We start from the raw sequence: 23,908 nt of genomic DNA, 5'->3' as shown, positions 1-23,908 counted from the left end.
GCGCAATGTCAGCCCTAGACAGCCCGTGCGGGCGGGGTCTTAAATTTTCACACGAAGCACCGGGAGACGGCTATGACTGAGTATCAAATCGGGAAACCCCAAGATAATGAATAGGTGCCCCAATTATTGCCTTCTGAATATTCTAAATTGAGTGTAAATTAAACCCCTACAAATCAAGTTAGATTTTCTACTACACATAGCTGCACAACAAATATCTTACTAGCAAAACTTAATTCCTGTATTATGATTTAAATATGAGAATACAACACGGCCAACGCACACCAGATTATATACAATTATACACAGGCGCAATGGGCACAATGTAATCTTTCCTAGGACCTTCTTAAAGCGGTGATCAGAGGAAAATTGCTGCTACGACTTAGAAAACAGAGAAAGAGCAGACAATGATTTGAGATTACACAGTCACCGTGTGAATTAATTTGTTGCCTGGACTCGTTATTTTGTTTAGTTACCCCAGTATAGTGTGTGTTTGCTGATACCACTGCAACAACTCAACCGGTTTAAGATTTTGGCACTCGCTGGGTGGGCATTATCCCCAATTCCCCAGCTAGTTAGCTAGCTAGCTAAAGGTGCTAGGTTAGCTAGCTAGCTAACTAACGTGAACTGCCGCTGCTCGGCCGTGAGCAACCAGTATTCCACGCAGCATTTAAACAGTAAGTTGGTCGTTTGTGTTTTTCTAAACATACTTCCTTTGTTAGCCAACCGTTTGTACAAATTTTACGCAAGATACCCTGGATGTTGTTCAGAGTTAACTCTAACTGTGTTGTACGCTACCTTAGCTAACCAATACCTGGGTAATTGTTAGCGTATATTTTCCTGAAACAGTTAAGAGATGATTCATTTTAACCTTAGCAACAGAATGTACCAACGGTCTCTAATGTTACTGGCTCGAGATGTATTTATTAACGGCTTCGTTCACGGTCCAGATACTAACTTTACAAGCAATTTGTCAATTAACGCTACGGCTAGGTAAATAATGGTAATTGACGTGTCACGTCCCATGTCAGCGTTCTATGGCTGTTTTCAATTAACTTGCTAATTGGCTAGCAGCGTTTGCTAAGTTAGCCTGACGTTAGGTGAAGTTTATTGATCATATGTTTATCATTTTTGACTGTATGTTCATGTATGTGGCCAGTTTTCTTTTCTTATCTATTGTTTCCAAAGAAGTTTAAAATAACACCAATAAACAATTCAAGTGCTAAGTTTATCAATAAGACTATATTGTCCAGACCTTTCTAAATTAACTCAATGGAGCTGCATGATGAACTTAAAAACGTTCAATATGTTTCCAACAGGAACAAATTAATTGTTGGGCTGGACGCGGTTTGTTCAGTCTGAGAGAGCAGTCATGGAGAACGATGCTTGTGTCGAGCAGAAGACCGGTGATGGAAATGCTGCTGTGGACCAAGTCAACCAGCCAGCAGCCACAGCTCCTTACAGATACACCAAGGTGATGAGAAATACCAACAATGTAATATAGAGGCCATATAGTGTTCTTCTGTATGCACACAAACTATTAGTTTTACTGAACATACTGTAAACTGAAATGCTTGCACTATACATATCCACTCACAGCATTGTATATAAAGCAACCTTTTACTTTCGTCATTATATATTAATTCTAGCATAGTTACACGGCACCGTTGCACTATTATATTATTGTTTGCAATGTACCTGTTTGTGTGAGTGAATAACAACAACCAGAGTCAAGTTCTTGGTAGTTCCACCCATACCTGGCCATTATAAACTGATTCTGATCATCAATTATTATACAGGAGGAGCTTCTGGAAATAAAAGAACTGCCAGTCTCAAATGAAAGGCCAGAATGTCTTTCTGATAAATATGACAGGTAAGAATGAGTTTCCTTGGCTGTTATCCACATCATACACAATCCACATGATAATCTGATCGTATATAGCAAACTTTGTGGAATGTGACTGCTTAGATGGGCATCATTGAAAAACGGCAACTTTCTTACTTCTCTTTGACAGTAACTGACTTAGTTAGGTGTCTGCTTTGGTCATAGTTATGTGTTCACATAAATCATGAGCTGTTGAGAATGAAAAAGCTTTAATTCTGAGTCGAGAATATTTACTTTCATTGGCTGTTGTAAAAGAGCGAGCTGGAAGGTGTTTTTGATGAGCGTTAATTGATAATTTTGGTAATTTTGGGCCAAGAAATGATTAACATTCTAAGATTCCATTATAGGATATGGTGGTTTGTCTTGGGGGGGACATAAAAACGGTGATTCAATTTCACAGATGCTGGAGTTCAATATAGAAAACAAAGCACATGTCCCTGCATGCCTCTGAAGTTAGACCACATCTCAGCATGGAGATCAAAGTATGCATCAAGCGTGTCTTTGTCTGATCATATGTGCCGCTGGAACTGTGAAGTGTGTAGGATCAAATGTTTTTATATAAAAGTTACTTTGAATGAATGGGATTATGATGTCATGAAGTATTTTACTCACAACCTCAAACAGTTCTATAACTCAAATTTAGATTTGATAAAAATGTAAATTTGGGTGGCCCCTGAATAACCTTCGGCTGTGCTCTTATTTAGTCACATTTACTTCAGTCTTGAACAGAGCAAACCATTTCAATTCCTAGAGGAACTATTGACGTAACACTGACAAGTGGCTCGTCAAAGATGGGTTCTGATGTTAGGTGGTGTTTAATGTCTTCTTGAGAGTAAAAAAGCATGTGCGTTTGGTTTGCAGATCATTTGTATTTTATTATAGTTTGTACATTATAGAGAAGTGTCTAAATCAAGGAAACTGTTGCTTCAGAATATTAGTCCCTCACCTAATCCATAACAGTGTTTGTTTTCTGCTTAAATTATTGTCGATCCTGCAGATCATGTTTTTATTTTAGACATGGATGACTGACAATATCATTAAATATCTGGTATGATAGAAAGTAGCATTCCTCTTCTTGCCTAACAGAATAAAGGTTCAAATCCACTGTTATAGTTGGTTGTAGATTATGTTGGCCATGCTAACTGTTACTAAGTGCTTTTGTGGGATTGTATTATAATTGGTCTTTCTAATGTCCAGAACTATATAATATTAGACGTATAAGCTGTTCCCTGTATTAGCATTTTTATGTGCAACATGTAAATTATCTTTTACTCGGGTGAGATTTCTTTTTTGTGAATCATTTTAGTTAATTGTCTTGCTTTGGTCAGCTGGTTGAGTGTGTGCGCTTTAATTGTGTCCAATGGTGTTTTGATACAGTGATGGTGTCTGGGACCCTGAGAAGTGGCACGCCTCACTGTATCCCACTTCAGGGCGTAACTCTCCAGTGGAAGGTTTTAAAAAGGACTATGTGGATGACAGAGTTCCTTTGAAACGGAGAATTCCAGGTAAATGGCCAGAAATCTAAAGATTAAGATTTAAACCAAAACGTAGGTCATAAAATAATCTTACTCTCTGTAGCAGGATGTTTGTCTGAGGTGTTGTGATAAATCATAATTCTTATCCAGAACAGGTTTCTGTATTTGTAATGCTCACAACTCCTGAATATTCAGCAGCTAAACAAATATTTGAGCAACATGGTATTGTGTTAATAAGACAACATAAATGAGGCAGAAAATAATATTTCTTGTGAGAAAATTGGAAGATATTCTTTAAGCTAGGCTTTCTTTGGATTATTGGTTTGGTTATGATGTGACCGTTGGTGTTAAATATCTAAAGCCAAGCTTGTTTGCTGCGCTGTATTCAGATCCTCGAGAGCGATTAAAGGAGGATGATCTGGATGTCATACTAAGCCCGCAGCGACGGAGCTTCGGAGGTGGATGTCAAGGCAACGCTGCACTTGCACCCCACGCCCGTCGCCCAATTAGCCCCCTGGAAAATAAGGAGAATGAGAGTCTTCGTCTAGGAGGGGCACGCAGGATCGGCAGTGGCCGCATAATTCCTGCCCGAGCCTTTGAGAGAGAGCCCCGTGTGGAGAAAGAGAGGGAACGTGAGAGAGACTTTAAGGATAAAAGATTCAGGGTTGGTGTTCATTGCTTTCAGTCCATCCATAATGTATTTCCCTATAGTGTTTGGACAGTGAGGCACTCAGTACATTGAGGTTGGCAATGTTTTGCAAAATGTGTCCTGTATTTTGTTTCTCAAAACCCCCTGTAAAGATTATGAAGCTATTGAAAAGAGATGTATATGTGGAAAAAAGCCTCAAACTTTGAAATTGTATAACAGCAAACATTTACTTTCTACTTAGTAGAATGAGCAACATGCTGCTTGGACATAAGAGTCCCTCTTAATCGGTGTGCTTTCTCTGTACAAAGAGTTTATTCCAAGAATGGTCCCTTCATTTAATCAATTATTTGCGTGTTTTTTTTAAATTTTTATTTTTTTTATTTCACACGGTGATATTATATTGTCTTGTATTTGCAGAGGGACTTTGGTGACAAACGGGTGTTTAGTGAAAGGAGAAGGAATGACTCTTATGCAGAGGAGGAGCCGGAGTGGTTCTCAGCCGGTCCCACCAGCCAGTCGGAGACAATTGAGCTCATTGGATTTGACGATAAAATCCTGGAGGATGATAGGCGCCGTTCCAAGCGCTCAAGGAAGCGGGCCGAGTCCATAAGAGAAGGCATGTCGAAGCCTAATGCAGTTTAACTTTTTCATACCATTTGTATAATCTGTTAACTGCCTGGTATTGTTTTGATAACTATCGTATTGCTGCTGCTATCACATTTGGGAATACTTACGATTTGTTGTTGTTGTTGTTGTTGTGCAGGAGTGGAATGTAATGGTGGACAGGCAGTTGAGCGAGATGCAGGTTTGCAGTCTACTGCTGATCAGGAGGTTCCCCACCCGGATGTTCTGCCTGAGCAGACGACCGGAGACTTTGACTTCAATGAATTCTTCAACCTGGAGAAGACCATGCCAGGACTGGCCTCTGTAAGTTTTGGGGTGCACTGTGTTTTTTAAAAGTGTGAATGTCACAAATTGGATGGGTTCTAAAAGTCCCGTTTTCTGACGTAGTCTTCTAATCAGGATCAACTTTCAACAGTAGAGGTTTTCAAGTGTTTGCCCTCGCTGGACATTTCCGTCATGTATTTATACAATAAGAACAATTTAGAGACTAGAGTGACCTGAAAGATTACATAATCTGCTCATGATTTCTATTGACGTAAAATAAAGAAGCCTTTTTGAAGCCAAGTATTAAGTTTGCAGATACTGTGTGTCGGCACAAGATCTCTGCTGCTGCCGGTGGGGATTATCACTGAATGTTGTACTTTCCAAATATTGTCAACGAACTACTGCATGGGGTTAAAGATGGGTTCAAACTGTATCAACAATCAAAATGTATGCCCATCATTGTAGCTATATTAGACCTAATTGGTGAACTAAATAAAGTGGTGTACAGACTGGTTTGAGGCATTGAATCAACTGTCTTCTAGCACATTTTGTGCTAAATCGAGGGGAAAACACCCTAAATGTAAGTGCCACCTTTTGTCCATGTACCTTTCAGCCTGCTGTTATTTTTGTTTCTCACTCTGTTTCACAGGCTCCGTTTTCTGTCTTGCAGATGATCGAGGACGTTTTGGGGGAGGGCCCCGTATCGGCTAGTCGCTTCAGTCAGTGGTTCTCCAGTAACCTGAGCCCTTCAGGCAGCCGCTCCAGCAGTCTACGCTCCACTCCGCATGAGGAGCTGGAAAAACTTGCAGGTAATAATTTGATTTCCTAACGGAGTTTCATTTAACTCCGTAGCCTAAAACCAGACACTCTTTGGTGAAACTGTGTTCATATGAAAACATCACGATCGGTGGCTTTTAAAGTGAGGTTTATGAAGTATTAAGATAACCTTCATATTTGGTTTCAGAAGGTTTTTGTATTGAGAAGGCTTCAGATTGTTGGGCTGTGAAACCTTTGATTTCTTGATTCAAAACACTTCTTTGTACATATGGGATTTTTTTATTTGTGAAAAGTCGTATCAACAGATTGCAAAAATGTGAACACTCAAAAGCAAAAGGTAACCTTTATTCACGCTAAACTTACTCAAATAAAACATTTTACTAAAAAGGTTTTAATATGCACAGTGACTTGAAGAATGACAAATTCAAGTTGTATGAAAAAATTATAATTATTACATGAATCAAATTGGAAGGCTAGCGGCCTTGTATTTCTTAGAAAAATGCCAATTTCAAAAAGAAATTATACACAAAATATCACTTTAAAACTGGTAAATATCACAGTAGGAAATGTTTTTCTGTCAAAAAAATAGTACAAATGTAGGAAGATGCCAAGTACGCCATCTTGTCTCAAGTCTGAACTGGAGCCTACAGCTGATTGTTGGTTTGATACTTGGTTTGTTTACATGATGTAATGTAGCGCATGCTGTGAGGGCAGTTCTCGTTTTTAATTATTTCTCATTCAGCTTGAGCTCTAACATTGCATTTCATTTTCAATCAATGAAAGTGATATTTTGGGACTCCCATCATGCAGTGCATTCTGTGTGGGAGGCAGACAGCCACTGTATTTTTAAAATGTAAATTTTCTAATGCAATATCTGTTTCATAAAAAAACGTTTTAATTGATTTTTGGAATTTGTGATCAATTCAGACTCTTACAAGATAAGAATCTTGATTCATACATAAATCTTTTTTCTTTATTTTTTTATTTTCGATTTATCTTTTTCTTCCCCCACTCCTACAGATGAAGGACATTTGCTTCACTGAACGATCGCATTTGTTCTCTTGTTTGAAGCTAAGGCTAAAGGCGAATACAACATTCAGGCATATTTTCTAGCCAATCTTGACTGACCCTCGATCTGGGGGTGTGGCATTCAAATCTTGACCTTGGGGTGTATCTTGTTTAAAAATGAGGCTTTAATCTTTGTCAACACCAAACTGCTGCTTTACCATATCACTCCAGTGCTATTTGATTACTAGCCTGTTACATTTTTTGCTTTGTAATGTACATTCCCCCAAACACGATGTACTAAATCTTTGACCGTTTTGCTCCTCTGAAGGGTTTGAGCCACGCGGCACGTCCTCGAGCCAAGGCCCTGCCTCATACTTCACACCTATTCAGTCATCGGAGTGCAAGGAGAAGGTGGACATCCTGGAGCTGCTGCACAAGGCCAAAATAGACTTGAAGCCTCTTCTTTCCACCCTGTCTGTCAACAAAGCTCGGCTACGGGAAAGCAGTGAGTGCCGGCTCACTATAACAATTATACCATCACGCAACTTTACCTGGGAATATACTGTCCACTGCAATCTTTGTCCATGTACTGTTAGGCAATATGGATACGCTTGAAGATCTGTTGTAGCAGTACATGCTGATTATAGTACGTTATGAAAATTGATGATCAGACCAACATTAACACTACATTAAAAAAATAATATAATGCACACCTGTAATAACAAACCACTGCAGCCCTAAAGGTCTGGGTATGCAGTCAGTGTCCTATTATATTGTATGGCATTCTCTTAATTAGCATTTCCATTTACTTCTACAGCACTAACTTGTTTTAGTTTTATAGTGTGCTAGATGAAGTTGAATGATATCCATCTGTCCACAGCTAACTGTGGCGCGGTGCTCTCGCTGGAGGAGGTGGAGGGAGGAATGAAGGGGATGAAGCTGGGCTCAGAACCACAGGTGCGAAAAGTGCCGCCTCCTCAAAGAGGGAATGGCACGCCCTTCATGGCTCAACATTTAGAGGAAGCTTTGACTGGTGGCTCCAGCGCCCGTCCACACTTCCGTGACACGGATATGTCGGCCTTTAATAAACTAGTCAACAGCATGAAGGCAAGTGGAACTCTGCCAACTCACCACAAAACCACCACAAACAGTGTAAGTATTTCTTAATCTATATTGTGACACAGGTGTTTACTGGATAAGTAAACATGATGTGCATGTTTCAATGCAACTCCATCCCAGTGTGATGTTGCATGCAAGCTTTTTCAGCACAACCTAGACAACCCACTTTTTGAAAATTTCATAGACAAAGTGATGGGCATAAATTTGTTTAAATGTTTTGGAGGTTGTTTTTTTTGTGATGTATGAAATCTGCAAGTGTCCTTTTTTTATGGAAGTCGGTCACTTTCTGAATTTGTAATTGATTTATTTTTGTACTGAGACAAGAAGACTGTCGTCTTAGTCATTGTGTGAATGCTCATTAAGGAACACAACAGTACACGTTTATCCAAAGGCATACCTGACTTGCATGAGGGACACTTTGGTTGTGACTCGTGTACAAATCCATCTCGGTTGACTTTCAGTGGTGCAGTTTGGAAGAGGTTCCACCAAAGTCTGTATAAGATGCGTGTCCAAATATTCATGGAGTTCACAGATACTAGTTTCTATGCCAATTTCGTTTTGACACACTTCAAAATGTCTCCCACACACTCTACATTGTTCACTGAGATGGGTTTTTACAGGGACATGATTGCATTGCACCGGCCACATATTATTTCTCCCCGTACAATGCAGCAACCTTCAGACCCAGCTGTGGTGACGATGTGTGAAACTCGGGTGCCTCATCAGCAGCAGAAAAACATATTTCAGGTGTGTATGTTGACTTTTCTCTCAGGCTAATGCTGACAGATGTTTAGTCTAGGAGTGTACTCGGTCCCATCTTACTACAGGCCTCTGGTTCTATGATTATGTGGTGCGTCATACAGATGGAGAGCGTAAACTGAAGTTCAGGGGGAAAGTGATATGTATTCTTTCCAGAGCAGGTGCTTATTAATTTGTGGCACAATCATTATGATGCCAGAGTTGTATCTATATTTAAGGTCTTTTTGGGGCGACTTCATTTTTAATTGTGTCCACAGATCTGTTTCTAATTTCCAACCTTCTGACTGTCCTCCAGGCCCCATCAGTTTTTAAACATTACATAAATAGACGAGTGTTTTTTTTCACAGCATGGTGGCAACATGCTAGATAACTGTCGGGTGAAAATAAGGACGCCATAGAAAATTTCTTTAAATTCTGACTCAAAGTAATGTTTAGTCAAGGACGGGCTTAATGCAAACTGTAATAAAGGAGTGTAAGTTCCCATGGAATTTTATTAGTATTGACTGTTACATTTCTACTATTGTTACATCTGTTAAACCCATTCTGTGAATACTATATGAAATATACAGTCCATACCAATCGGAAGAGAATTGGTGTGTTTTAAAAGACCTAAACAGATTTAATGTTGAAGGACACTAACTTTGTGTGCTGTATCTAAGTGTGTGCAAATTGCCAGGGTGAGTTTGACGGGTGAACCGAATTCTCCGTCCCACATTCTCGGGATGATGGCTTTGCTTTTAAATCAGAACTGGCAGACTAATAACAATAAAGGGAATTGTGACATCTTTGGAAATGTATATGCATGTTTGTATTGTAGGAGCTCTTGGGAGGTCCTGCTCGTAGTGGCTCTCCTACACTACTTGGTAATCTGTTGGCCCAATCTGAGGGTCCAACAAACTCCGCCCCTCTACATGGCCGACTACACAAGGGCCCGTCCCCCCCTCTCTTTCCACAGAGGGCCCCCTCACCCGACTACTTCAACAGTCGGATGCATCCTTCAGCAGGTAATTTAATTGGAAAAGTGACATGTTGCAGCAAAGACGTGTAAACCTTACCTTGGAATGTAAAAGAACGCGTACTGTATGCATCGACTTTCTCTCCATCAATAGGCTTTACTCACAGTTCATGAAATGACCCAAGGATTTGGACTCTAGTGGGATCCCAAATGTTTCCTTTTCATGAAATGTTTCCTCATTGCTGCCTCTAACAATGTATTAATGCTGATGCAACCCAAAGGTTATTACAGCTTTGTTCATATGCCGTTCACCCGGTCTGTGAGATGTACAACAGGAATGTAGGAGTGGAAGGAATCTCAGAGGCCATGTTCCACAGGAGCTAAAAACGTAGTGAAAGCTCAACATTGAACAAAAAATGAATTTTAAAAATGTTTTGTAGTTTTCAGCATGACCAAATGTCAAGCCAGTTTACGGGTATCTGACTGCAGTTAAAGAGCGCTGTAGTCATTTCAGCAGCCAATATCTTCAGTTTAAATGTATTTATAAGTCGACGGTGTTTGTGGAGCTGGATCATATAAAGGTTGTTTCTCCCTCTTTGCTCAAGGTTTTCCTGTTAGTCATCAGCCCATGCTGCCAGAACAGTTTGATGTTCACAGGTCTATCAGCCCTGGATCTGCTGCACAGCAACAGGTAACCTAAATAATAGCTTTATTGTTTGATGACTGAAAAGATATTTTACACACGAGCAATTCTTTATGTAAACTGATATTTAATAGAAGACTAACCTTATTTTATTTTATAAAATGCACATAATGGCTTGGTTTACAATATTGTACATTTTCAGTGAAACCGATGAGTCACAACGACTGGCTTTATTATATGGTATATGTATTTAAGTGTGTATTTTGTTTGACCAGATGAGGTTGCTCTCGATGCCTGTGAGTCATGCAGACCTGGAAGCTCTGGCATTTCAACAAGACCTTGCTCTACATGGCCATCACTCATTCCAGTCTGGCTACAAGCCGCCACCGGACAAATCCTTTCGAAATAGGTTAGTTTTTTAAAAAGGTATTTGGATACTTCACAGTATCTTATCATGGTGAAATAATGAATTGAATGTTGTCTCAATGTATCAAGAACACATTTAACTTGAGCTACGTGTCTGGCTTGTTCATTTTAGCAACTGGAAAATGACAGCTTAGTGTAATACATGTTAGAGGCACTGCTTACAACTTTACTTTGGTCGTTCTGCTCTATATAAATATATTTAGAGTAAATGTAAATCTCTGAACAATCATGGAACATATTTTTCCATGTATTGGCATACATCGGTGTTGTGAATGTATGCGCCTGAACCCGGTAGCGAGGATTATTTAGCATGTTCTAGTTGCGTCCGGCTGATGTGCTTGTGATCCACAGACTGCAGCGTGTTAATTGCTCCCCTGGTCCAGGCCCTCAGGCTGCTGAAAGACACTCTCCAGGCAACGCTGTCACCAGCATGGTGAGCAAGAACTTTATCTGCCCAGCTGTCATTGTTCACACTTGTCCTGTCAAGTTGCACTTTTGTCTGTAATCTCTAAACACTTTTTGGTATTGCTGGTATACTTTTTTTTTTTTTTTTTTTCCTTTCCTTTTGTTAACTACAGTTGTCACCGTCGTTTACACCTACATCTGTGATCCGCAAAATGTATGCAACAAAAGAGAAAAGCAGAGATGAACAATCAAGTCGGTCAGAGATGAAGGAAGAGGCAGCAGGACACACTCGAGATGGTACAGAGTGTTACTTTACCCACAACTTCCTGATTTGAGGATCAGTACGTGTGTTTTCAACACTGTAACATTGCGATTTGGGTTATGCGATTACAGACAGCAGCTCCCCAAATCTATACCTGGAGGTGATGGATGGTAGTGCTGCCCAGTCCGGAGGACTAAAGGCTGGTTCACAGACCTTGCCAAGCCAGAACCATGAGCGTCTCAGGCCTGGCTCTGCTGGACACCATATGCCCACCATGGCACCTCCAGGACCCTCCTCTTTCCCTCGTCCCATCTATCCCGTACCGCTGCTATCACATGTCCCTATGGTGCGCCCTCCTCCCCAGCTCCACCCTAATGTGGTTCAACGAATGCTGGCGCAGGGTATCCAGCCCCAGCAACTAGGCCCTGCTCTTGTGCAGGCAGGTTAGTGGTGGTTTGTTTGTTTTACCCTCACTTTCTCAACTTTTTATAACTTTTATTTACTGTGAATTGACCTGATGTTAAAACTTTGACCGTGATAACCTCTGGAAGTCTTACTTGTGCCCACCAGGTATATTTCCAACACACGTCGACCTTGCCCAACTTCAAGGCTTGCCTCCTGCCCTGCTTGGACAGCAGCTGTACCCTCTAAGTGCAACAGGGCATCCACTTCTACCTCCTAGAGCAAATACTCAAATGCAGTTAGCAGTAATGCAGCAGCAACTTCAGCAACAGAGACCAAGTGAGTGGAAGTCAAATATTATGACTCGGCATGTGCTAGTGAAAGCATTGCATCCTCTCAAAGGTGTTGATTACTGATTACTGCCACAAAGAATAACCTAAAATAAAAGGATTTCCTGTTTAAGTTTATGTAGGATCAATGAGGGCAGAAATAAGTAAGGTACATGGAACAACAAAGTTGTTCCTGAGCTCTTGATTAAACTGTCCTTTTGTCTCATCAGTGCATCAAGGTGTCTCACAGAGCCATAGCCCTCACCGGACAAATGGCTCCCAGCAACACGGGGGCCCCAACCCTCCAGGTCTCGCCAAGTGGTTTGGATCGGACGTGCTAGAACAGCCATTACCCTCCATGCCGGCCAAGGTCATAAGTGTCGATGAATTGGAGTTTCGGCCATAAGAAAATGAAAAAACACTGCTGGAAGCAAGATATTTTTTTTCCTTTTTGCCCATCTCCACCTCCTCGTTACCACACAAATGTGAACTTTAATTTGAAAGACGGTGCACAGACCTGGACAGTCTAACCTTGCCATGCTTTGTCTTCAACCTTGAAGTCACTGTTTTTTGAAGAGGCTTCTCAGCAGAAAAGGGAAGACGAATGATGGCAATATGTTTTGTGACTGAGTGAATTATTATTTTTTTTTTGTATTAGGCTCTGCGCAGTAAATAATGTATAGGCCCAATTGTACAGACCATGGGAAAGAATTGTATTCTCCCTGTATATAGCTATTTTTTCTTTTTCTTGGAATGGGGAAGGTGAAACGATCCTGCAGTTCAACTGAAAACTGCAAGACAAAGTCCCCACGAGCTGGTAGCATTCCTTTGTCTTGTCCAAATTTAATTTCCCTTGCAGAACTGCTCTAAGAAAGGGCTGCTGCTGGTGAGAAATATTGAATTGTTGAGTAACTTCAGTGTGTACTCGTACGCTTTTTGTGGCATGGGTGTAGTGACCCTTTTCTGTAGATGTGATTGGCTGGAACATTTCAAGACAACTCCGGGGGATGCAGCCAGCGCTGGTTGTGCCTTTCTTTGTGTTTTTTTTTTTTTTTTGTTTTTTTTTTTTCTTCCTTAGTGTATCCTCCTATCCAACCTGTCACTGGGGGGTGGGGGGGGCAGCACTGCTCACATTGCTCACATTGTCAATTTTTGAGGGTGGTTGGGATTCAGTTTGTTTATGTGCTATTAAGTTATAAAAAGCACAAATAGAATTAATAAATAAAAGTCCATAAAACACAAGTTGCTTAATTGTTTTAAATAGTTTTGTATTTCCTATAATGAATATGTACACAGTCAATGGCCACCTCATTAGTTACACAATCAAATACAAATGGCTCTGCCATAAATTCTGCCTTTGCGAAATGTATGGTTATTTACGCAGTTAGAAATGTGTTGATTCATCTCCTGTTAGACTGGACTGTATTCGGTGTATAGATGCATGAGAAACACGTTTCAATTCTAATTTGTCTAGTACAAAAGCAAAATCCAGGCTACAAGGTTCATTTATTGTTGAAATACAGTTTGTAGTCCCGTTTTGCTTCAAAATGAAAGTGCTCAACAAAACTATATAGAGCAACGATCTTGATATTAAAAAGTTGAATTTATAGCACAGCTGCAGTCTTGGATTGCATTAGAGGCTGTACAGGTGTACCTTCAGTAAAGTCTGTCTGAACTCAAACACTGAGCAAGTGAGAAATGCTGGAAGTTGTCATGCAGGTTCTTTCTAATCTCATCCAAAATATTAGTAAACAGTAAAACCACTTATTGCATACAGTATGTAAGGATACTCGGTAACTATGGTTGTGCTACTTGAGATTTAAGAGTTACCTGCTGATTTGGTTCAAGTCTACAGTCCAATGTAGAGAGCTAGGCTGATTTAATTTGCCAGGCCGATGGGCTTGTTGCAGATATCACAGCATTGAGTATGTGGGCCAATATTTGACAAGACATGTAGGTGCAGAAAGGTCAAATATGTTGAGGTCTTACTGGACAATTATCTATTTACAACTTCTTGGTCATTCTTTCACAATCACATTTAAGAAAACCTAAAGCTATGGCATTATGGAAGCTTTTTTGTTTTTAATTGGTATCTACCTTGAAATATGGATAAGGCTCTACTCCAATGCAGTGGGCTACAGTAATGCCGATTTGTGGTTATTTTCCGGCGGATAGTGGTGGAATGAATTGTATTAAAGATTGTATTTGAGTGTCAAAAGTGCCCCCTTGTGGACACATTTATTGGAATCTCAATGTTTTCAAGTATAATTATTTTGAAACGGATTATAAAATGAAATTGATCATTTAAGATCCTGTTAAAAAATGCCAAACGCTCATCCACAATCTCCAAATTGATAATCTACTGTTTAATACTTTCTACAGATACTAGAAGTTAACGTTTACAATAACACCGGCGTCTACTCATGCCAGACGTTGCATTTGACGGACACCTTTGTTCTTGTAGCTTACCCCCGGTGGCTCGTACAGTATGATGAGGCTTTACATGCGTACAGACTGCACTCGCACAGAGGAAAGGGGGTGTTTCATTATTAGTGGTTGGTGTGTTGGGGGAGGGGTTTCACAGACCGACCAGGCAGGAAGAGACCTGCGTGTTAACGTTCCGGCTTGAAGACGTGAGAGACCCCTGCGGTGCTGGGGCTCTAACGTTACTCCTATAACCGTTACAATGAGATATTCATTAAACAAAAATACAGAGTTAATATAAACACCGAGAGAAATATTTTTCACCAAACAAGAGCGACCCCCACCCCTCAAGAAACCAGGGTCAGAGTTCACAGGAAGCTGGGGGGCTGCCATTTTTCCCTGCTACTGCTAACGTTAACGGTAGATGCTAAAGCGACGGGGAGGGGCGGTTGGTTTTGGATTTTTGTAGCTAGCTGGTATCAACTGATCGAAATCGTTACACCGAAAAACCGTCATTTCTCCGACCGTCGTCGCTAACCATTGTTATTGGATGCATTCGGCATGGAGAAGGTAGCGGAGCCGTCTTGGACTTCTTCGTACACCTATCAGGTGAGCAAGCACAGTGCGGAGATGCTACACAACCTCAACATTCAGAGGAAAGATGGAGGCAGGTTCTGCGATGTGATCTTACGCGTCGGCGAGGAGAGCTTCCCCGCACACAAGGCTGTGTTAGCCGCGTGCAGCGAGTATTTCGAGTCGGTCTTCAGCCGCCAGCTGGAGGGCGACGGTGACACCAAGGAGCTGGAGATGCACACCATCAGCCCCAAAGTTTTTAAAGACGTCCTGGACTTCGCCTACACCTCCAGGATCGTGGTGCGACTGGAGTGCTTTCCCGAGTTGATGACAGCTGCCAAGTTCCTGCTGATGCGGTCGGTCATAGAGATCTGTCAGGAGGTAATCAAGCAGTCCAACGTTCAAATCCTCGTCCCGACTTCACGCGGAGGAGATGCCAGCCTCTTCCAGGCCACGGTGGCCACGCAGCAGGGTCTCGTGAACGGAACGGGAATGCTGGTGAACGGCCAAGGCTTCCCTAACAATGCACAGATGCATGTAGATGGGAGTGGAAACACCACTGTCGTGTTATTGGAGGGCGGCAGCGAATCGTCGATGCCAATATTGGAGCCCGTCGAAGGACTGTCCGTGTCCCCATCAACGGAAATGCTGGGCAACACGTTTCAGCACGACGCGGGCTCCCCGGGGTCCAAACGAAACCGGGGGAGACCAAAGAAAGCTGGCGGGGTTGTGGAGGCTGTGCAGTTAAACAGCAGCACACAGAAAGACATTGTGCTGTTTCCTTGCGGGACTTGCGGTAAGGCTTTCACAGAGGCTTCCCGGTTGAAGAACCACGAAGCGCAGCACGGAGCCCACAGCGGCGATGTAAACAACGTCGGTGACAGCCTGTCAACGGCGGGCATTTCTTTAATGTCCCCGTCTGGTCTGGTGGAGAACGGCGTGCAGTTACACGGAGGGCTGACGATGGACAACGGCCGCAAACGGGAGAGGACCAGGCGGCACGTCGGCTGTGACATTTGCGGTAAAGTTTTCCGCGACGTTTACCACCTGAACCGACACAAGCTCTCCCATTCTGGAGAGAAGCCGTACGCGTGCCATGTGTGCGGGCTGCGGTTCAAACGCAAGGACAGGATGTCGTACCATGTGCGGTCCCACGACGGCTCAGTCGGCAAACCGTATGTGTGCCAAAGCTGTGGTAAAGGGTTTTCAAGGTGAGTTTAACTTTTTTTATCACACTGACGGTATGTTGTGTGTTTTGAAGTTGTAGAACAACTGTGACTGTCCCCCAATGCCCTCAAACCACACAGGACACTGATTCTCACAGGTGCAACTCTATACCTGCACGTGAGACGCAGGTATTAAGTGATGTATGCTACAGGAAGTCCTTCTTTTGAGTTGCTACTAATTGATAGAGAGAGATTGCATAGTTCAAACCCAAAAGTGTGTGTGTGTGTGTGTGTGTGTGTCGGACACACTCTCCAACAACAGAAACCTACAGGTGTTCTCATACACACACCTGCAGGTTTCTGTTGTTGGGGAAACTGCTGAAGTGTTGACTTGTCATTTGGCTTCAATGCAGTTTCTCAGGCTCACTGTCACCATCTACTGCTCTGGAGGTTAAAAGACATGCAGATAAAACATGAATAAGTCACAGGTACCTGCATGCTAACTGCTAAAAAATAATCCCAAAATGTGATGAGGGAGAGGGTGGAAGTTTTTCACCAAATGTTTGATGACAAGAAGTGTACTGGTCTTTAGGTGTGTGGAAATATGTTGAAATTTAGATGAATTTTTCCTTTTGTCTTTCTAGACCAGACCACCTAAATGGACATATCAAACAGGTTCACACAACAGAGAGACCCCACAAGTGCCAGGTAACATTCAATATATATATCTCCGAGTCTCAGCGTTAATATATTAAACTATGATATGTGAGAAAATAATTAACAAGTTTATTTCTGTATTTCAGATTTGTAATGCCTCTTTTGCGACAAGAGATCGCCTCCGGTCACACCTCGCATGCCATGAAGACAAAATCCCCTGCAAAGTTTGTGGCAAGTTTCTGCGAGCTGCCTACATGACGGACCACCTCAAGAAACACAGTGAAGGGACACACAACTACTGTGGCATTTGCAACAAAGGTACTTATTTAAAATACATCAGCATGCACCGCACTGTTACAGGCTCCTCTGAAACACCTCCGCCTCGTGTCCACACAAATATTCAGTTGGTACTGAAGTCGTGAACATTCAGAGGAGAACAAATTGCCGTAATCCGGTTTTGGTGTTTGTCTGGCTCTGCGTTGTGTTCCATGAGAAATAAAGAATGTCTGGAGTTACGGTCATGCTATTGCAATTAATACATTTTCATTGAATTACTTTGTTTGTTTGTAATGTAAAATTAGTACTCGGTCCAAAACACTTGGGATCTCCTGTCCCACTCTGAAGGTAGACCGTCATGAGCGTGCCATGACTGTAAAAGCGTAACTAAAAAGCTCCGGTTGACCAAGAGTTGTCTAAGAGTTGATGCGTGATCTATTGGTGCAATGTGTCAACTATTCAAATAAGTGCAAGTGCACATAGGACATAAAGTACATCCTAGCACGAAAGACATAACATGGGAGAGAAAGTCACACCTCAACGTGTGCTGTTGTTTTTGTCTGTGTTGGCACCTCCACTGTGTATTTATTTTCTGCCACATGAGGAAGCATAAAGACCCCTGACATTTGCCAAAGTCTTGTTCAGGGTGTGTGTGTTGTACGCTCCCTAAATTGATGGTGCCACTCAAATGCAATGTTTGTAAAATTGTGTCTTTCAGGGATAGGTTGGATTGAGTTGCACAAAATATTTATAATTATCTGTCTGTAGACGAGATGAAATGCACTTACTGAATGTCCAAAATACGTGTGAAATTTGGCCCCTACTTTGTACATTCAGTCTGGGTGCTACATGCTGGAAACGTTTTTTAAGCTTCCTAGGCGTCTTCTTTTTTTGTGCTCGTAGAGCACTAGAGGCCAATACCATTGGCTGTGGCCACGACACCAAAATCACCTCACACCCTTGGTCTCCTCCTGTCGTCTTGGTTGCACTCTGTTTTTTGTTTTTTTTGTTAGTTTAACCTTTATCTATACAGAGAGGTCAAATAAACATTGTGTATCCTGTTTTGCACTTTGTACGCAAGACAATAAAAGCAGTGTTATATTTACAAATACAAGTACACACAAGATAAGAGTGGAACATGAAATGCATAAAGCTGCAACTGAAAGAATAATGGATAAAGTAGGTTCGAGGGTAAAGCATAAAAAAAAGCCATCAAAAGCATCAATAAATATATTAAATTGAAGATGGTGGAGAAGAGCTGAGGTAAAAAGAAATCGATCAGTGGAGGAGGTGAGATAGCTGGTCAGCGATATAGCCAGATGTGTACCTGCTGATGCATCTGTAAACAATCAGAGAGGGAAACAAGAATGAAAGTATTGTGATCATTTAAGAACATCTCTTTACGATGTGCATCACTCTTGGTTTGGTTGGGGTGATCACAGTGACGCTCTTCACTATTGAGAGATAAAATTCAAAGCGATAAATATTAAATCAACTTCTCCTCAATAAATCATTATTGTTTCAAAGTTGTCTGGGTCAAACCAATCGCGGTATCTGACAGATCGTCGACAGCAAATAGCCAGGGCGCCCCTCCTCATAGTCGAGGCCTCGAGGTGTGTCAAAACAACTGCCTTGTTCTCTGTTCTTCTGGTCCCAGGTTTCTCCACTGCGTCCTACCTTAAGGTGCATATAAAGACACACCATGGCTCTCCACTGCCCCCCTCTGCCACAATGCACACCTTCCCTGAGCCAAGGGGGGAGCTGCAGATGCACAACGGCACCCCTTACCACATGGGACGCCAGTGCTCAGTGGAAGGCAAGCAGCCGCCCGCCCCGCCCCATGTTTCTGGCTTTCATTTGCTCCGCTGCTATTTGGAGAAACATGCTGCTGCATTATTTGTGTATGTTTTTTAAAACACAAGCACACATCAACATCTGCTGCCAATCTTTGCGCTCAAATATTTTGTGCTGGTTGTCTTTCTGCTCGCTAACTGTCGATGTCTTTCATCCAGAGGGGGCAGAGTGCACCGAACCACAGCTTGAAGTATTTGACACTTCCTGTAAGGATATTTTCTCTATATGATTAGGCAGGTAGTCAGGGTTAGGGTCGCTCAACATACTGGAACATTAAGAGCTGGAGGACTGCTGGAAATACCAGTGTGTTCTCAGAAGTTTCACTGACTCCATGTCAAAGGTTAGAATTGTTAATTTGCTCTATCTATGAGCAGTGCATCTCTTACTATAGAATACAAGCAAGTCAGTGGGCAGACAACTCCTTTACTCGCATACAGAAGTGAAAACATGCCCTTTCTGTAGTTTAAGAGTAAGGACACCTGCTACTATGTGCACCTCTGGTACTAAAACACTACATTATACAAAACTTGGCTCTTTATAAGGCGGGACATTTGGGAACGTAATACAAACACATTTTAAGTTACCTATCGTCACATACACGTCATTGAATATGAAGAAGTTGTCTAGACGTCATAGTTCTCTTACACATGACCATGTATGATTTTGGAGTGCTAAGTCACTTTTTTTATGTGTGTGTGTGTGTCTGTCCAGCATGGCCATGGCATCGTATGGTGTTTCTGCTTGGCTGGTCCATCAGCAGTTGTTCAGCAATGCACAGTGTTGCATGAGTGTCCTAACGTGTGCTCCATTCGCCCAGGATTCATTGAAAACATGGTAGAACCAGTTGCATAGAGACAGTGCACAGCGAACTGTGAGCCACATTTAACATTATGGAAGACAATATTTACATCCGTTGATTGCACTTCTTTCAATTTAATTATGTGAATTGCGCATAAGTGCAGCGCATTTGAAAAATATGTTATTTGGCTAGTTACCAAACTGAGGTTGGCTATCAAAAGTTATTGATTATCATGAGAGCTGCTTCTGCTTCTAGAAGTGATAGACGGTGAAACCATTAGCGTCCAAGTAAATCATTAAAACCAATCATGGTCACCTTGTTTAACATCTTCTAGATTCCATCATGATAGGCAAGTGGTTGCGGGTGCATTAACACATGTTGGTATTTGCCATTATCGGTTTTTTGAGCTAGAGTTAATTTGAGAAACTGTACAAGCCTCTTTTTTTACTAGTGGTATTATCATTCAATCAATAGTTTACCTTCTGGCCGAGCAGGTGAAAAGCAAGTTGAGACGTGACAAGCTAATTAGGAGTTAGCAGTTTCCTTTGAATCCAGGATGTTAAAATCAATGTTGGCTGCCATTGTGTTCGCCAGCAGGTTTGAGACAAGAACAACATGTCTCACTACGCAATGACCCACAGATCTACCAGGTCAACATGTTCCTGCATTAGGTGTCAAAAGATTCGGCGTATTTTTCATGTAGCAACATCGTGTTTTGTTTGCTTGCTCAGGTTATGCTGTTATGCACGAATTGTCTTTTTTTCTGCTTCTATCCAAGATGGTTCAGTAGCAAAATAGCATTGTTGAAGCTATGAGAGCGATAGTGGACTTATGTAATTGGTTGTGGAGTCATTCTCTGGTGATCCTCCCCGATTCTCTCCTGGTATCAGTGTCACTAAATGAGCAGACATCTTGTTGCAGTAGTATAAATGTGTTTTCTTTCAGCACCGTGGACAGCTGACCGACTGTCACATAGCAAATAGAGATCAGCTAAGCAGATACCAAAGTTAAAGCTAAAGACTGTGAATATTTGAATAATGAATAGTACAAATTGAGTGAAAACGCAATGGAGTTTGCAATCATTGGTCTTAATGATTTGGTTAATTGAGTGATAAAACCCATCAGATACATTTTAAAGCTGAAAATGGGATTTATCCTTGGAAATGGCCACGTCCTGAAGTGTGTACTGTCACTATAATCTTCATTAGGTGTCATTTCATTTGTGGGAACAACAAGTTGTATGTGTGAACATTATATTTAGTTATACACAGTATGGGCTTTTCTCACAGGGATATGCTGACATGTTACAACAGGACACACAGGTGCAACTAATGACATTAACGATGACTTTCTCATTCAGGTGTGTCAGTATGCACAGTGGGTCCCGGCATTGTTACGGTTGTTGTGTTATGTTTTTAAATATGTCAAAACATCCACTGTGAGAAAGGTCTGCACTGAAATGACAATTGATGACATTTTATGTGATAAATGTAGATTGTTTAGTAATGTGGAGGATTCACTTCCTGTGTATTTTCACAAATATCTGTGTTTTTAGTCGATAACTAATAATTTCAATAATTATTTATGTCACAAGTCACCTTGTTCAAGGAGTTGGTGTTTTGCTGGAAGGGTGAAGAGGAAAAAGTGAATGAATGAATCGTTGACAGCTTTAGTGATTGGATTCACTCGACAAGGATTCATTCAAACTAGCAAAACTGTCTAGTTCACTTTGTTTAAAAAGAAGCATTTCAAGTGCTAGTGATAAAATGAAGGTAATTCTCTCCATATGGTTTCCGCCGGCCTGTTATGTCTGCCCCCTCCCCTTCCTTTCTCCCTGGCCGGGTGTTGTGTAGACCTGTGCGCCAGTCGCCAGCTGCTTCTCACCTCGTCTGAGGCAGAGGTTCGCTTTCATGGGCTCTCTGGACACCCAGCTCTTCCCCAGCCTGGGCCTCCAGCCTTGGGCCTGCAGCCTGAGCTGCTCATGGGGAAGGCAGGTGGGGCTCCATATTTCTGGGATTGTCGCTCTGGCGGGGTGCCGGGCTTCCCCGTCCATGGGCCTGCTGCAGGTCAGTACAGTCCAGCAGGAGGGAGGGAAGGAGGGAGGGTGGGTGGGTGGGGGGCATGGTGCTAGCGCTGCCCACTGGTAGGAGGAGCGCAGCAGAACTGTCAGTGGACGCTGGTCACATGGACTGAGATAGATGATTGTATAGTTTAATGCTGTAGCAACAGTTTTCTTTTACTATATTTAGTGATTGGTCTATAAAATGTAGAGCCACAATTTGTTCTACTTGTACTTGATGCCTTTTCACTCAAGTTAAATGTTTAAGCTTTTGCAGGTGCCAACCACCTACTGGATTAAAGTTGCAATATTCAAAACCTTTTACAAACCATTTGTCCTAATTCATGCCTACCTTTTCTCCCATTTCTCTCTCTGTCTCACTCTCCTCCTTCCTATCCATGCTGTGCTGACCACAGACGGGCAGGAAAACACTGGGAAATGTCCTCATCTGGAATCAGAAGAATCCGATCCTTCATTTGGGGAATTGCCCAACGGTGACGAGCTTAAATCTCCACACAAACCTGACGGGCCGGAGCTCGAGATGCCCTCCTTAGCCTGCAACGGAGCCTCTGCGGAGGCCTTGGGCTCCCCGGAGGGATCTAAAGCCAAGACGGATCCCGAGAAGAAGTTTACCTGTGGCATCTGCGGTCAGGCCTTTCGCACCAAGTCCTACCTCAACAAGCACCAGCACAGAGTTCACAAAACCCAGAAGGCCCAGGGTGTTTCAGGGTCGGGCTTAAATGAGCTGTCCCCCTCCCTCACCTCTCCCTTCTCCCCGCAACAAAACATGTCTCTTCTCGAGTCTTTTGGCTTTCAGATAGTCCAGTCTGCTTTTGCCTCTTCACTGGTGGATGCTGAGGCCGGTCAGAGTGGAATAGACTTTGGAGGGAAGTGACATATTTGCTGAAGTTCTAGCAAATCCCCTTTTCTTCGGACAAAGCAGCCTGGTCGCCCACAGAAGACGCTCTGTATTTGGGAATCACTTTGACTCGAGGCTACTTTTTCTGTTTTGTTGCGTGACTCAATGTGTATCCAATATTTTTCTCACAGACTGCCATACGATTCCTACTTTTTCTATTTTTTCAGAGCATAAAAATTGAGTGCACAGTGTTTGAATTTCCTTCATAAAGAAAGGACATGAAGGTTTTATTTCCTTTTATCTGATGTGGATCTGTTGAAGTTATGTTTGGTATTCTTTCATTTGTTTTTGGCTTGTGTGTTGTTTGAGCTTTCTTAGCTGCACAAACGTTTCTTGACATGAGAGGAATTATTTTCCACAACCTTTAAAAAAGTAAATACTTATTGTCTGTTCGCCCACTTTAACTGCTCTGATGTACCTCGTAAATCAACCCTTGGCTGTTTCAATGACTTTAATGCTTCACAATCCTCCTTCCCTTAAAAGCTGTAACCGGATGTCTTTAACTCAGAGCAACAAGAGGGCTGAATTCTGTATTTATGTTGTTCTCTGCTTCTTTTAAGATTTTGTTTTGGCCTCAATTTTAATAGCAGGTTTTCTGAGACACATCCCTAACAGGCCCACGGCATATTTCATGACACTTTTACTGTTGAACTGATTTCTATCAGTTTGCCGGCCTCTGAGAAGCACTGATAGCTGTCAAGGACCTTAATTAATAACTATTGTCAGAATCACAGTTAAGAAGCACTTTTAAGACCTGTGTTGATCCAATTTAAAAACTCATCTGGCACCATAAAACCTGGCCAATCACAGAAATTAGAAATGCCTACAAAATGGAAAAAGTAGCTTTGTTTAAAGCTCTACTAGCACCACAGCTTTCTTATAGTTTAGTTTTTCAGAACCAGAGCTTTAAAAATGCTTGTAGTCCCACTGAGAAGCATTTAACAAAGCCTTTGACGAGTGTTGTCATTCACCATTTACCTGAGCGGGTGTGAATCTTAATCACGGAGCAGAGTTACACTGACGTAACAGCTGGAGGGATTTATGTTCGATGTGTACAAAAATGAAGTAAGGAGTGGAAAGCCATGATAACTAAAAATGAATAGTGTGCAGGGATACTTTTAAAAATGAACTTTCCCAGGATAATATATTTTTAGCCTTCAATTTGTCTTGAAACATGCCTTGAGCTCGTTAGGAATGAGACC

General features: G+C 41.9%; 2 protein-coding genes across 7 annotated transcripts; both read left to right on the top strand.

Moving 5' to 3' along the window:
• Positions 1-345: 345 nt before the first annotated feature.
• Positions 346-13,221, top strand: eif4enif1 (eukaryotic translation initiation factor 4E nuclear import factor 1). Of its 4 annotated transcripts, none has more exons than XM_031845909.1 (19): positions 346-674; positions 1,317-1,471; positions 1,797-1,870; positions 3,260-3,387; positions 3,747-4,021; positions 4,424-4,622; positions 4,770-4,933; positions 5,565-5,703; positions 7,008-7,184; positions 7,560-7,786; positions 8,471-8,545; positions 9,375-9,561; positions 10,118-10,203; positions 10,431-10,564; positions 10,933-11,014; positions 11,160-11,283; positions 11,380-11,691; positions 11,819-11,989; positions 12,210-13,221. In XM_031845909.1, the coding sequence occupies exons 2-19, from the start codon at positions 1,370-1,372 to the stop codon at positions 12,383-12,385; spliced, it is 2,832 nt and encodes a 943-aa protein (XP_031701769.1). In that variant the 5' UTR covers positions 346-674; positions 1,317-1,369; the 3' UTR covers positions 12,386-13,221. The 4 variants fall into 4 exon arrangements, with proteins under 4 accessions (XP_031701769.1, XP_031701752.1, XP_031701760.1 ...); XM_031845892.1 differs by having other exon boundaries at positions 7,560-7,831; XM_031845900.1 differs by having other exon boundaries at positions 5,544-5,703.
• A 1,369-nt stretch (positions 13,222-14,590) lies between these two features.
• On the top strand, positions 14,591-23,143 carry patz1 (POZ/BTB and AT hook containing zinc finger 1). 3 transcript variants are annotated; one of them, XM_031845923.1, is made up of 6 exons: positions 14,591-16,187; positions 16,787-16,850; positions 16,946-17,117; positions 18,733-18,891; positions 21,582-21,794; positions 22,204-23,143. In XM_031845923.1, the coding sequence occupies exons 1-6, from the start codon at positions 14,965-14,967 to the stop codon at positions 22,680-22,682; spliced, it is 2,310 nt and encodes a 769-aa protein (XP_031701783.1). In that variant the 5' UTR covers positions 14,591-14,964; the 3' UTR covers positions 22,683-23,143. The 3 variants fall into 3 exon arrangements, with proteins under 3 accessions (XP_031701783.1, XP_031701792.1, XP_031701802.1); XM_031845932.1 differs by lacking the exon at positions 21,582-21,794; XM_031845942.1 differs by lacking the exons at positions 18,733-18,891; positions 21,582-21,794.
• The last annotated feature ends 765 nt before the right edge of the window (positions 23,144-23,908 follow it).

The sequence above is a fragment of the Anarrhichthys ocellatus genome, unplaced genomic scaffold, assembly GCF_004355925.1.
Source record: "Anarrhichthys ocellatus isolate YVR2014 unplaced genomic scaffold, GSC_Weel_1.0 scaffold1, whole genome shotgun sequence".
NCBI classification, from domain to species: domain Eukaryota; kingdom Metazoa; phylum Chordata; class Actinopteri; order Perciformes; family Anarhichadidae; genus Anarrhichthys; species Anarrhichthys ocellatus.
This window is presented reverse-complemented; position numbering and strand designations above follow the sequence as displayed.

Bases quoted from the DNA above. Each gene is read 5' to 3' on its own strand.
- patz1 (XM_031845923.1), top strand. From the start codon at position 14,965: ATGGAGAAGGTAGCGGAGCCGTCTTGGACTTCTTCGTACACCTATCAG. The intron at 16,188-16,786 runs GTGAGTTTAACT...TTGTCTTTCTAG, and splicing joins TGTGGTAAAGGGTTTTCAAG to ACCAGACCACCTAAATGGAC. The intron at 18,892-21,581 runs GCAAGCAGCCGC...GGTGTTGTGTAG, and splicing joins ACGCCAGTGCTCAGTGGAAG to ACCTGTGCGCCAGTCGCCAG.
- eif4enif1 (XM_031845884.1), top strand. From the start codon at position 1,370: ATGGAGAACGATGCTTGTGTCGAGCAGAAGACCGGTGATGGAAATGCT. The intron at 9,562-10,117 runs GTAATTTAATTG...TCTTTGCTCAAG, and splicing joins TCGGATGCATCCTTCAGCAG to GTTTTCCTGTTAGTCATCAG. The intron at 11,692-11,818 runs GTTAGTGGTGGT...TGTGCCCACCAG, and splicing joins CCCTGCTCTTGTGCAGGCAG to GTATATTTCCAACACACGTC.